The 14794-nt window shown below is 36.8% G+C and overlaps 1 protein-coding gene across 1 annotated transcript in view; it reads right to left on the bottom strand.

The window, feature by feature from the left end:
* Nucleotides 1-7487: 7487 nt before the first annotated feature.
* The window catches only part of ZMAT2 (zinc finger matrin-type 2), a 64364-nt gene continuing 57057 nt past the window's right edge, over nt 7488-14794 (bottom strand). Inside the window, exons 5-6 of the mRNA XM_015811603.1 lie at nt 9772-9917; nt 7488-7882 (exon numbers count right to left, since the gene is read on the bottom strand). Of these exons, the coding sequence (XP_015667089.1) occupies nt 7739-7882; nt 9772-9917 (290 nt within the window). The 3' untranslated portion in view covers nt 7488-7738. The remainder of the gene's footprint in view (nt 7883-9771; nt 9918-14794) is intronic.

Below are 14794 nucleotides of genomic sequence, written 5' to 3'. Positions count from 1 at the left end.
AAAGCAAGGAATCCAAAAAGAGATGTTTAAGACTGTTCTTAACAGGAATTCCTAGAAGCATATTCCCAGGCTGAATATCCAGCTCAGCTGCTCCATTCTGGAAAAAACTTCTATCAATAGGAACTTCTACTATATTCAGAGAATTTCTTGTTTAGTGTGTTTTAACACTGCTTCAGTCTGATTTTACACAAAGCCTCACAACACTCAGAAACCTATGCAGAATCTATGCAGAAACCCCAAAGGAAGTGGTTATTAATCAAAACTAGAAACAATATTCAGAGGGTGAAATTGAAGCAATCATATGGTAACTTAATTTCCTAATCATTGTAGATGACTTTGGGCATCTATCTAAATCAGCCACCACTTATTTCTGGTTACTGACCATCTGAAATGATGAGTTTTTCAGTTCCTACATGAATGTATCCAATCCTTCTTTGAACTGCATTGAAGTGTAAATTAAAATGACAAGATATAGAGGAAAATATACTAACAATATGCATTGTAAAAACATGCATTAGAGTGTTAAAATGCTGCCCTATCTTATTGTGTTGGAAGTTCTTACAACCCTGTACCTTATGTCAGGTCAGCAGTATTATCCCAGATGAAAGACTGGGGTGGTGGAGTGAGTGAATGAGATCACTGCAGAAAGGAGATTTGAACTATGAATTTCCCAATTTATGTCTCAGTCTCTTAGTTACCATGCTCTGGTAAATTCTCAAAATTGAAAGACAGTCATGGATTAAAACATACATGGTGATTTACATTGAATTTTATTGGGGGGAAGGTTACATGCTGGCTGCCACTAATTTTGATGTGTAGAATAGAATGTTTTTCTTAATTACATTTCCTTTGAAATTGCTATTTTCTAAGTGTCAAGGAATTTTATATTACAGATTGACTTCTAGGTATCCACCTAAGATTTCTACTTGCTCCCAAATAATTTCACCTGCTCATATACCACTTCTTTCATTGGAAGCCATCTGAGTGCTTCAAATCAACACACCTCTCTCAGTCAAGTATCTATTCAACCTCCATGTCATAGAAGCCAATATTGAACATAGCCAGCATTGTCATGTTCTGAAAGCATAGCCATTTTTTCCCTCTCTTTTCATAGGGAGTATTTATGTCCTCCTCATATACCTGATGAATGCTACACTTTCAGTATCATAGCCCAAGTGTCTGATGGTGGCAGTATCAAATTTGGTCAGCTGCATGAAGAGGAAGTCCTTCTCATGAACTTCCTCTGATAAACATGTACTGTAGTACTTCATTAAAACCGTATCATTAGTTTATTGGAGTGAAAGAAGTATAATACACTTTAACATTTAGTGTATCATCTTATGTAAATAAAGTATATTGGAAATATATGGAAAACAGCAAAGAAGAAACTTACTTACTTCCTTTTTTTCCTTCTAAAGTAATGGGGGTTTAATAATAAACTTAGGAAACCAGACTGTGAAAAGGGGATTTGAAGGATAAATGGGGCAGGAATGAATGAATAGATGGCAAAGGCATTAATGTTTTGTGGCAAGTATTAGAGAAGAGAACAAAATTAAGAGAAGATAAAGGAATTCATGCCTGATAATCCGGTATGCACAATAATAGCCCAAACTTAAGAGTGTCATAAAATCCTCCAGCTTCGATAAGAGAATGTGTCTATTGCAGCTGATAAGCAGCTTTGTTTCCCTCAATGTCATCAACTTGTTAAATTCTAAAGTCTCTGTGAGGCCTCTTGTTACTATAAATGTATTGTGTTGGCTGTATGTATATATCAGCCAACTGACAAATGTCCTTGGAGTAGTTTACAGATGTAATTTATGCACAATTTTGTGTACATGTGTGTCTCCAAGTCATTTTAACTCTAGAGTTCTTTTCATCTGTTATTTTAACCAGAACTTCAATTATTTTTGTATATGAACATTCTACTAGATATTATCTGAGATTGGCATAGACAAATAGCTGCATAAGCAATTGTACTGGACAAAGTCAACATTATTACTGTACAATTCAACATCTTCAGTCCATTTTCTCTCCATCTCCTCCGTGAGAGAAAAATAATTTAAAAAACTGACAGGAGAAAGGAAGGAGAATGGAAAAATAGCAATGAGGTGGTAAAGAAGCGATATAGTGTCAGGTAGGGAATATACAAGAAAATCTAAGACCAAAACATTTAATTCTATTTAATACTGTCTGCTATGGGAGCTAGATAAAAAGTTAATAAGTTATATTGTGCTTCATCAGCAAACAAACACTCTGCAACTGGCTCATTAATTTTTATGTCTAGGGCACAAAGGAACAGAACTGTTCAAGTTCACAAATGACATTCAAAACTCCTAACAGTGTATAATACCCTACATTCATTTCAAGCCTGTAAAGAATGCTGAACAAATCCCAACCTCCTGCAAGTAGTTGGTATAAGGACAGGCTGCCTTCAAACACCAGACTGTTGTTTTCTGCCCCTACAGGGAGTCACCAGTTCACAAGTTCTATGAAGAACCCAAATTCTTCAACAGGGAGCTAATGGCCATGGGCATGTATGAAACAGAACAATATAAGCCAATTCTTATACTAAATAAAGATCATCTATGAAATATTTGACTGGAATATTTGTCTAGAAAATGTTGATTTTTTAAAAAAGGATATGGTTCCTTCAGTACACGTGGTAGTGAAGCATTTGCTAGAGAATAGGGAAACCAGAGAAGATGTAATTGTCAGCCTTAATGTATCCTAAGTCACAGGTCTTGCCTTTTCTAGTTAGAAGACAAAACTATAAACACAGTCACTATTTATCAGTCCTCTGGCCTTTGCAAATGATTATAAAATCAGAACTTTATAAACAGAAATATGGCTGCAGTTTTCTGTAATGGAAGAGATGTAGGTAGAAATACCCTGTGATATAATTGTAATCTGCTTGCTCAACTGGATCTAACTAAAACATTGCAAAGTAATGTGGAAGCTTTCAAATCCACTGGAACTATTTTTCGGGTAGAGTGATAAGGAAAGCTAGGACTGGCACTCCAAATCAGATGGAAAAGTTTGCAACTTAATCAGAGCTGTTTTTCAGATTATCACAATGTTTAAAATACGATTGATATAACTGGATACACAGTTAAGCACCGCAAAAACAAACAGAAAGATTAACAGCTTGCCAGACAAAAGTTTTAGAGAAAAAAAATCAGAAAATAGATGGCTTTAACTAAACTATCTTTTTCTTGGTCCACAATAATGCAGCAAGTCATGCTAAAGTGAAGTAGCAAAAAATGCTCACAAACAAGTGGGCATACCTAAGACTGCATCAGAACTCTGCCTTTTAGAATTGCAGAGTAGGCCCTTTTGATGTGTTTAGAATATATTCCTCTTTCATGCCTCTATTTTCTTCAAGATATACTGTACCTCAACTGATTAGAGTATTGCAATCAAGTAAAATTCACCTAATTCTAATTTTTAAAAAGGGCTTTTAAATAAATTTAGAAAGCACACTGCTTTGGACAAGGCTTCTTCTCACATCTGTGAAACAGTTTTGAAAAATCTTAAAATGTAGCATAAATATATTTTAATCTGGTTATAATTTATTAGTGATATTGATAATTTCTGGATAGAAATATTAAGTATATTTAAAATATTTGAATTTGTCTTTAAAATTACAGTTGTGTTTTTTTCTGCCCATATACATGCACATACTCATATTTGGCATGTTTTTATTTTTTTAAAGTCACTTTTGCTTTAGTGTCTAGTTTTTCAATAATTTCATGTTTGTAAAAATCCCTGGTGTACTTGTGAACAAGTGCATATATACAAAACTTTAGAAAAAAAATAATCCTGATTGAGAAGGACAGTAGTTAAAGGAGGGTAATGTGTCATTTTTATAGTTATTATCAACCACAGTCATGGGTTAAATGGATCAACAGTAAGAAGAAAGAAACAACAGCACAAGCTTAATCATCAATATTCCCATAATGGATACAAAGCATTTTCAATTTCCTGCTAAATTAAAATTGGAAAACGAAACTTGCATCATTCTGACTTTATATATATCTGCATAAAGAGCAATAAATTACACAAGAGGTAAAATAAACCTACAGGTAGTGCTTGTTTGATGACCAGTCACTTAACAACCATTTGAAATTACAATGGATCTCAAAATATTACGACCTTTTCTTGGAGTTATGACTGCCTGTGCACACACAAACACACACAATCACATAATTACACTTTGGGTGCTTGGCAATTGGCTTGCAGCATCCTGCAGTCATTTGACAATGATTCGTGACTTTTTAAACCTATTTCTGACATTTTTTGCATTCATGAGAATGGATTTCTTTAATAAGCACATAATCACTTAATGGCTATGTGATTTGCTTAACAACCATGACTCACTTTACAATTGTACTGAAATGGTTGTAAAACTAAGTAAGGTCACATGGTGACCACTTAATGACCGCAACGAATTATGACCAAAATTCTGAGTTGTTATGGTCATTAAGTGAGGCCTACCCGTAATGAGAAATTATAATACAGACTTCACCCAGTGTTTTTCTGCCTAACCAATGAGGAAGCAAATCAGTATCCATTCAAGATAGAATCAGATAAAAAAAATTCACCCGTATCAGCCTATGCAGCCCTTGGCTCCCTGGAAAGAACATGGCACACACAGAAATGAAAAAGGCAACAAAGGAACTCTAGCAGGTAGAGGAGATGAACTACGATTGGATGATTAGAGGTTGGTATACAGAACTGTGATGTGAGCAGCAGGAAATCAAAGGGCTAGTTTCAGCAAACAAAAAGTTGAATGGGGAACTTAGGGTTAATGATTTTTGCAGAAAAACATTTCTCTAGATTTTTGTCTAAATATTATTTCCTTCAAGGAAACGTGTTTTGCATTCTTGGCTAGAGGCAGCTCCTGCTGCTGGGAATCCAGCAGGAGTCTGTATCTCTGTACCTACACACTCCATTGCTCTCAGCAAGTGCCCAAGACAAAGAAACTTCCCCCACCACCACTCGGAGAAAATCTCGAGTGCCGGGATAGGAAAAACTGGCAGAAATATTGCATGTGCAGGCAGATGCTCTGGCCCCATGGAGGAAGATGCCCTTAGGCTTGAATATAGGTAAAAGGCTTCTAATAGGGAACAGAGAAGAAAATACCATAGAAATTACATTCCTCTCTCTACCCACACTGATGCACAAATACATACCATATTGTGCAGAGGGGTTTCTTCTCCTTTTGTCACATTAACTAGCAATTGATATGATTCTGTAGCTTATTGAGTATGTTATTCTTCATTAAGATAATTATTTAAAAATTGATAAACAATACATTATCAAAAGTTAGAGTAGAAAATTGTATAACATTAATGTGCCATGCTAATTTTCTGTACTGCATGGCTTAAAAAAGCAAACATCTCTATGTTAACCTTTTCAACAACACAAAAAGAGCAATACTATATCAAATCAAAGGCCCATTTAGAACAGCATTCTGATTCCATAAAGTTCAAACATATATGGAAACTCATAAGCAAGACGTGAATGCCATTCACATTTATTTCCCAGCAATACTAGTCAATCTCTGAGACTAAAAGTTAATATATCCACCACTAGAGCTAAGTAGTCATTGATTTTCCCCACCCATAAAGTGCAGATAAAAGGACTGTGCTTCAACTGCAACAGCTTTTAACAATATGTAGAACAGTGGAATCTCTTTGAAACTCATATAATACTAGGATACAGCATATTCACTGCTCACCTGTATCAGAGATCTCCTGGATTACACTATTTCTCATCAGTACTAACCAAATTAGATCAAGGTACAATAATGAGCACATTGCAACACTGCTAGCTAGGTAAAATTATTCAAAATGTTCTACATTTTTAATCTGCATAAAAAGAATTAACACAGCATTGTAACCCCCTTTGTTTTTTGGACCTCTTCTCTTCAAATTGTCTAGAATATTTAGTCATTGATTTCGTTTTTTATTTTATGGTTTGAATGGAAATAGGGACACTGTTGGAATTAAATGTTCATTTCTCTTTAGTGCATGGAAGGAATTTGAGGCACATTAAGCAGGGTTTTTTTTTTATTTTAAAGGATCAAGTCTCCAAGGACATTTGAATCTCTGCTAGCAGTGCTACAGGCGCGTATCATTTCAATGACATCTTCAATGGGGATTATAATCTGAATTGAAATGGAAATTTCTGAAGCAATGAAGCTGTCAGCACTCTAAGATTAAGGAATTAAAACAGCAGAAAGCATTGTAGGATTAATTCTACCTGTATTTGAAAGAACGTAAGATTTAATTAAAGTGAGGAGAAAAGCAAGAACAACGATCCCATCACTATAAGGGGGAAACTATGAAAATCAGTCATGCTAGATGTAAATCCTCCTAAACCGATGAATGAGTCACAGCTGGGTTGGCTGAACTAAAATTAAGAAAGCAATGAAAATGACATGGGGCATAAACAGCAGCTAGAGCAGCACTGATAACATTTCTCCACTCTGAATCAAGATGGCAAGAAAGCTCCTTTTTCTCTATCAAACCCCCATCCGTTCTGATAAAACTCAGAGATAGCTATTCAATATGGCCAGTGGCAAGATACTGGCAAGGCTCATTCTACTTTAATAGAAAAGAGATTCATCTGGGATTCCTTCTCAACACTTGCATGAAGCCCAAAGGGCATTTTACTATTCTAACCTTGGAAAATCTTTAAATTGCAGATTTCATTTTTTTTAAATACAGACATTCCTAGTGGGGCAATTTCTTCTTGATGAGAAAAATTCTCAATTTTTGGAGCAGAGCACCATCTATTTCTTTTTAAGAAAAAATATTTTTTGCACATCAGCCTAATCTTACCAAATTTTCAGATATCCATTAATTTACTACCTATATCAATGAAAGGAGATCAAATAGAACAGGGGTGTCAAACTCGCAACGTCACGTGTTGCGATGTATTGCGACTTTTTTCCATTGCCGGCAATGGGGTGGGCGCGGTTTCGCCATGACGCATCTGGCCCGCGGGCCAGCAGTTTGACACTCCTGAAATAGAACCTTGATCCTTTTAAGTTACCAACTGAAAATATTTTTTAAAAAAACATTTCAGCAAGCTAATGCTGCAGACAATAACGTGCTCAATATACAGATAATAATCTGTTGTTGAGTTCTGAAAAATTATAGCGTAGATGAATCTATCAATCCCCTCCCCACCCTGTATATAAACACTTTATAAAAATTTTAAAAACCCCATTGCACTAGATTTTGATGAGTTTATTAAAAGAAAAAAGCATACCCAGTAGCATATCTCTCATGCACACAATACAAAGTAAAAAGCAAGCAGAACTCGCACCAGAAAACTGCAGCTGCAGACAAGGCCAAGAGAAATTTAGTGCTTAAAAATTACTCTATAATATTCACAGAATTCTGTGTGAAAGTGTGTGTGCGCATTTCAAGCTGATCTTGAAAAAAGATGTATCCTTAAATATTGTCAGGGGATCAAGGGAGGGGAGATATTATTTGATAGTATTTTTATTTGAGATTTAGAGTTACCAACACACAGGCAAATGTGGTGCTATCTTCTCAACCAGGGAAGTTTTCATTATTGTAGGGCAGAACCAGCCCCACACGGGAAGTGTGGAATTGTTTCCCAACTTGTATCAGGTTATTTAGATACAAGTTCTTTGCAAAGTCTTTCTAGGATTTTGAAGCATCATCAGGGCAGAAACAGTAGCCATCCAAAATAGAGTTTCTTATCAGTGGCTTTTCTTAGTTGAGCCAAAACCAGAGAAACCCATTACAGCAGCCATTTCATCATCCTCTTCAAATGTCAAGTCTTCCTCTGCCCTCCTTTTCTTCTCCCTCTGTTTTTCCTTTTTGTAGGCTTTGGCCTTTTCCTCCTGCAACACAGGAAATAACTCTTTTTATCCATGCTTGTTGCTTGCACAATCAAAATCTTTGAAAAGAAAGACAAACCTCAGAAATTGGGCAACTGAGACAACATGCTTTCTGGTCTGAAGAAGAAGAAAAAAATGAGTGGAAGAGAAATGGCTCATCCCAAAGCAACAATGAAAGAAAAGGAACCCAAGATGCACAAACCAAAGTGCCAAGAGAAGATGCTGGTTATATGAGAGAACACCATTTGCTGTCAGCATCTGCTTTTAAACCAATACTGAAGACTTCATCCAAAATTAATAGTGATAGAAATACAGCTTTGTTTGAAAACAATCACATGGATTCTGTATTAATGCCCTGTTACAAATGTGGTACTGAATGATGCCAGAAGGCAATGTCAGCAGCTGATAGCTCTTGGAACAGCCTGATGACAGCTGCTCAGCAGAACATAAGCTGTGTTTTGAATGGCTCTGGCATCAAAGGACTTCTACAGCTCTAATCAAAATATTTTGTTGTTCTGTGTGATTGCAAGACTTGGAAAACAGCCATGCTTGTGTTGGGAGATGTTGAAGTGGGACTTTGGTTGACGGTTTCTCAGCAGTTATAAAAGCTGCAAAAGCGGTCTTTTTTATATTAACTACCCACACAACCAAGAGATCCAAAACATGGCTTGGAGTTATTATTAGGGTGACTTGAATAAAATCATATATTCATGTACATGATTGCTATATTGTTTTTTGTTACCAAAATTTCAAAGGCAAATTCTGCAATTCCCATTTTATAAAGATGATCAATCCATGGCCTGCCAAAAACCCCACTTTGCATTCTTACAGCAAGGGTTCAAGAGCCAGAAGAACAGGTTCAAGTTCCTATTCAGATACTGGGCCAGTCACTCTTTTGTATTCTAATTAACATTATGGGGGGCAGGAGAAGAGATGTTGCAAGGAAACATGGCAAGGGGTCATCATGTAGGTCACTTTCAAATGGATGAAGGTAGCATAAAAATATCCCAAATTGCCCCTTGTTAAAAAAAGATGCTTTGCAAGAACTGTCTTTCTCTTTCTTTCTTTCTTTCTTTCTTTCTTTCTTTCTTTCTTTCTTTCTTTCTTTCTTTCTTTCTTTCTTTCTGTTTCCCTGTTTCCTTTCTTCCTTCCCTCCCTCCCTTCCTCATTGAGCTTCTATGCTAAATAGTAAAAATAATTTGCAAAACTATCTTAATTTTGCAACCTGCGTTAAATATGCATATATGCATGCAATAAAGAACAAATGGTTTCTTTTGTTTCTAGGAAGTGCTAGTACCTGTGAGTGGTATTAAAGATTATCCCATGACTTCTGGAAATCTTCCTCAGATCTTCCAACTTCAGTTTTAGGTATAAGAAATGTTTAAAAATCTATTTTGTTTTATTGAACAGAACAGACAGCATACCTGCCTCTATAATATTTCTATATTATATATAATTCTAATTTTTTTACATCTAGGTTTTTAAAAAGAGAAGAAAATGACCAAAATATACAGCCTTTCTAATCACTAGAAGTCTTCATATACAATTTCACCAGATTGTCCTGCAAAGCCAATTAAATACAGTAAGAGAAATATTGAATGCTATATTCAGCCCATTATTTCACTGGAGAAATCAAGGAACAAAAATAACTTTCCTGATCATTATCAAGACAAGCAACTTTTGAGCCAATATCAAAATAGTAAATATGCTGAATTTGACACAAAGATCTAATTCCATCTAGAATGACAATCACCATTATTGCTGGGCATTTTTTTAAAAGGCAATTGTAAAAATGACTCTTCAGCAAGATAATCATAATAGAAGAACACCGATCAGCTTAATATGTATTCCATTACAATCATGTCCTGTTTAATTTCTGAGTAATACTTCACCTCTTCTCTGAGCTCCTTCATCCTCTCTTCAAAGTCATAATCCTTCTGTTTCTCCTCCATTTTTTTCTTGTTCACCTCAAAACGTTTCTTCACCTGATCCAGAGTAGAACGCTCTACTCTCATGGACATACCAAGGTTCCTCTGATCTAGAAAAAGCAGGTACCAATTAATTTTTTTTCAGAATTTCCTAAAAACCTTATCAATATTTTAAAAGGCAACACATGCAGAATGTATTGTTTTCTTGTAGCTGAGCAATATTTTTGCACAAATAGGCGCACAAATAGGTGCTTTTATTCACCCTCCTAGAATAATGCAAGGGTCCATCCTCATCCCAACCATTTATCCAAGTCTGTATACCAAGTTAGATTGATACTCCTGGGCTTGTGGGGATGGAATGGGGGTTTATTAAAAGATGTATTTTAGAACACTTACTTTTATATGTAAGTGGTACTGATATGCTGCATAAAAGACAAGGGATGAACCTACATTTGTTTGCTGTACTTATAACTTCCACTACAGATGGGTGGTTAAGCGCTAGGCATTCAGTCGCATGGTATTTGCCTGACAGAATTAAAGCTTGTGGGTATAACACACCATGTATTGTAGTCTGCCAGATAGTGCTGTAGAAGAGTATGTGGCCATGTTACACAGTGGCATTAATGAAAGCAAAAAATAATCATTCAGTCCTGGAAACCAAATTTATGGAATAGAATGCTAAAACCCAAGACTATCAAAGCAGATTCCTTCAAAATGCTATCAGTTTCACATGCCAGCCCCATTAAACAGGCAGAACCTGAACAGCCTTAGTGCCTGGATGAGAAGATGCTGGGAGGAAGGTTTGGATTTGTGAAACATTAGAACACCTTTGGGAACAAGTTAGGTCTCTGCAAATGGGGGATAGCCCACATAAACCAAGAAGGTGCCAGATTGCTGGCACATATTATCAAAAAATGTGGCAAAGCAGCTTTCAAACTAATTCTGGGGGGGGAAGCTGACAGAATGTAAGGAGCATTTGGTACAGGAAGAAACCACTCCAGAGGATGAGCGTATAAATTATTATAATTTTTAAGGGGGGGGGGAGACTGCACATCTAGAAAATTAGTGTAGTTGATCAAAAAGGCCATATGGGGAAAAATTAAATGAAAATATTGTGTATAAGCACTTGTATGCAAATCCCAGAAGTCTCTGAGTCAAAATGAGATGTGTTTAATGCTAGAAGAGAACACAGTTATATGGCAAGTATTACAGAAATCAGGTGAAATGGAGAGAAGCAATTGGATACATTTTTGTTGAGATATAAGTCATACAAAGGGCAGCAATTATTGCATAGAGTGGCTCCATGTCTCAAAGAAGCAATCTGTAAACTAGAAGTGAAGCACATTCTTCCACAGAATCTCTATGTTGCATGATATATTCCTTCCAGTGGGAATTAAGAAGCTCAAGTTGTTTCAGAAGGAAAATGACATTAAAAAGATACTGTGACTCAAACTGCACTCATATAATGAATACTATAAATGGACAAATGAATGTTATCTGATAGGAAGACCAAATATCTGGATATGCTAAATGTTTGTGCCTTCCAAGAGGTAGTGAAGGAGTCTTCTGTAAATATTAGGCTTAATCCTAAACAATGCTCAGAATCACATCGGTAACATAAAACTATATTGAACCAAACTGTATTTAGTTATTAGAACAATTATTCAACATACCGTTTCCCCCAAAATAAGACCCAACTGGAAAATAAGCCCTAGCATGATTTTTCATAATGCCGGTAATATAAGCCCTACCCCAAAAATAAGCCCCAGTTAAGATTGTCAGCCAGATAGATGCATTTAATACCATATTTCCCCAAAGATAAGCCTTAACTGGAAAATAAGCCCTAATGCGTCTTTTGGAACAAAAACTAATATAAGACCCGGTCTTATTTTCAGGAAATACGGGAACACTCAAATTAGGCATGTGCAACTTCCACTAGCTCAAGATCTGCACCAACCTACACAAGAACGTCAAACACTGCATTTTAAAAGTTTTAGAGATTTTAGGCAATGAAACAGATGTCTTAAGCATCTGCAAGATTTAAGACAACCATTTTGCCCATTAAGTTTATCAATGCAAAAAAAGGATCCAAAAGAGTCGAAGGGCTATCAAAGAGATGTTTACGGGCAAAATGAAGAAAGGACTTCAAAACAAAACTGAAACGGATAAGTCTCTCTCTAGCGCTTGAAAAATATTCAAAACTGCAGTAATAGATGTTCAATTTAAATGTAAACTCAATCTTACTGAGTAAGAGACAATGTGATTTCAATATGATTAAGTCTTAATCTTTTAGACTTTTTGAGGATGTTAACAAGCATATAGATACAGATAATCTAATAGACACTATACATGTAGCCCTTGAGTTACAACGGCAACTGGACCATAACTCCATGACCATAAGCATGATGTCACATGACCATATCGCTTAGCAATAGCAATTCCAGTAGTCCCATTTGCAATTGTTAAAAAAAGACTATGCAGATCATTAAGATTGGAACTTCCAAATTCCTGCTGGCTTCCCCATTGACTTTGTTTGAGGGAAGCCAGAAGGCAATGTTACAAATTGTGATCTGCAGAGGAACTGCAGAAGAATTGCAGAGGGACACAGCAATGGCTAGAACTCGAAGAACTCATAATAACTCCCCCTTGTTTGGTACCATTGTAATTTTGAATGGTTGCTGAACAAATGACCTAAGGATTATCTGTATATTTATTTGCACTTTTAAAAAGCGTTTGACAACATTCTTCACTAAAGATTTGTGAGAATTTGCAGAGCCAGAGATAATCCCTAAGTGGCTAATTCTGCCAATAATTGTTTAGGACTGTAAATCAAACAGACTGAAAAAGCTCTAACATACTATCCCCCAGCTAGGTGAATACACCTCAAATGGCCAAGTTACCAAACTTCACAATACACATAAGAAAACCTTACTTCCCCCCATTTTGCAAAAGAATAAATGATCTCTGTGTTAGCAATGACTGATGGAGTTCAGAGTCATGGTAGATAGCTCAATGAAGTTATCATCCAGAGTAAAAAAGACAAAGTCTAACATGGAATAATTAAAAAGGGAATTGTAGCAAAATCTGCATATTTGGTGAGGTCATTATATAAATCTGTAGTAAAATTGTACTCAGCATACTGTGTACAGCTCCAATCAACTCTGAAAATGTATTTCAACAGCAAAGAAACCCGATCAAAATATTGTAATGAGGGAATGATGTGATATCATGTGACAGCCGTGGCCAGGGGGGCTTTTTATCAGGCTCGCCTGATATGCCAGTTGCGCCCCTTTCTGGATCGGGATGCCCTATGCACGGTCACTCAAGCCCTCGTTGTTTCCTGCCTGGACTACTGCAATGCTCTCTACATGGGGCTCCCCTTGAGGTGCACCTGGAGGCTCCAGCTAATTCAGAATGCGGCTGCGCGGGGGATTTTGGGGGCCTCTAGATGCTCCCATGTAACACCTCTCCTGCGCGAGCTGCACTGGCTGCCGGTGGCCTTCCGGGTGCGCTTCAAGGTGTTAGTAACAACTTTTAAAGCACTCCATGGCAATGGACCTAGGTATTTGCAAGACCGCCTCCTACCAAATATCTCCCTTCGACCAGTCNCCTGCGCCTCTTCCGCCGAGCCCTGAAAACTCATCTGTTCCATGCGGCTGGCCTGGCGTAGTTTTGATTGGGTTTTGTTAGGGGTTTTATATTTTAGAGCAGGCTTTTATGTAATATTTACTGTGATTTTTATTATTGCCTGTTCACCGCCCTGAGTCCCGTAAGGGAGATAGGGCGGTATATAAATTTAAATAATAAAATAAATAAATAAATAAATATCACCTGATATCCATAAGACTGATAGCTGTTTCCCAGATAAGGAATTCTGTATACATTCCTCCACAACCAGCAGGATTTTCCAGAATGATGGACTTTAACAAGGAGATTCCCTCACAATTTTCTCTCCAAATGAGAAAGATTTTTGTTTATGAGAGGGTAGTGTCATGGATCTGCCATCAGACCCCTCTCCGGATGTGAGTTTGGTGGAGGAAGATGAGTTTGAGAGGAAAGTGAAGAGCCATGTGATGGCCCAGATCGGGGCTTGGAGAGTGCTAGCCTGATGGAGCAGCCTCACCTGGGTTGATCGGACGAGCAATAGGCTGAGGCTGAGTGAGGCGAGCTGCAGTGAGTTGATTAGATTCATTTGTTGTTATAGAAATGGCTAGTTTATAATATTATGTAAAAGTAAAAAGTTGAGGTGCAATGTTAATGCTTCCTTCTACTGGAACAGAGGAAGTATGTTCTTTTCCCCTTCTCCCTCTCACTTTCCCCCCCTTTTTCCTCCCCAGTGTCCTACTATTTGGTTTTGTATTTTTGTATTTTATTCTATAATCTAATAAAATATTACAAACTGTAGAAAAAAAGGAAAAAAGTACCAGTTTTAATTTCTTCAGTGGCTGTTCCTTTGCTGAATCACTTTCCCTTCGCACTGACAAATGTATGATGAATTTATCCATGTTTATTAATATGCTCCACTATCAGCTAGCTCAGGGGTCTTCAAACTTGGCACTTTTAAGACTTGCAGACTTCAACTCCCAGAATTCCTCAGCCTTAAAGACACAGGAATCAAGTGCAAAGCAAGAAAGGTTCACAAAAGCCTCCCAGAATAAAGAAACACATAAACTCCATTTTTTTTCTTTAAGCTGCCTCAGGTGTGTCACATGCCACAATGTTGCAACCTGAGACTGAAAGGCTCCTGCAATTGCGAAAAGCCTTAACCTTTTTTATCTTCAAAGAAAACTTTCTAAAAGCCATAGACAGACTCAAGATAAGGGGGTAAAACTAATTACATTTGTTTAAAAGGATTAAACCTACGGGAGTCAACACTTTGGACTCATTGCTAGCCTTTGGGAAACAGACTAAAATATTCCAATAACCAAAGCACACAAAAGAGCCTTTGAATTACAAAATGCTGTAAAAACTGCACAAAAATCCTTAT

This window comes from Protobothrops mucrosquamatus, unplaced genomic scaffold, assembly GCF_001527695.2.
Source record: "Protobothrops mucrosquamatus isolate PMUCROS unplaced genomic scaffold, P.Mucros_1.0 scaffold45, whole genome shotgun sequence".
In the NCBI taxonomy this organism is placed as follows: Eukaryota; Metazoa; Chordata; class Lepidosauria; order Squamata; family Viperidae; genus Protobothrops; species Protobothrops mucrosquamatus.
Note: the sequence above shows the minus strand (reverse complement) of the source record. Positions and strands in the feature narration are given on the sequence as shown.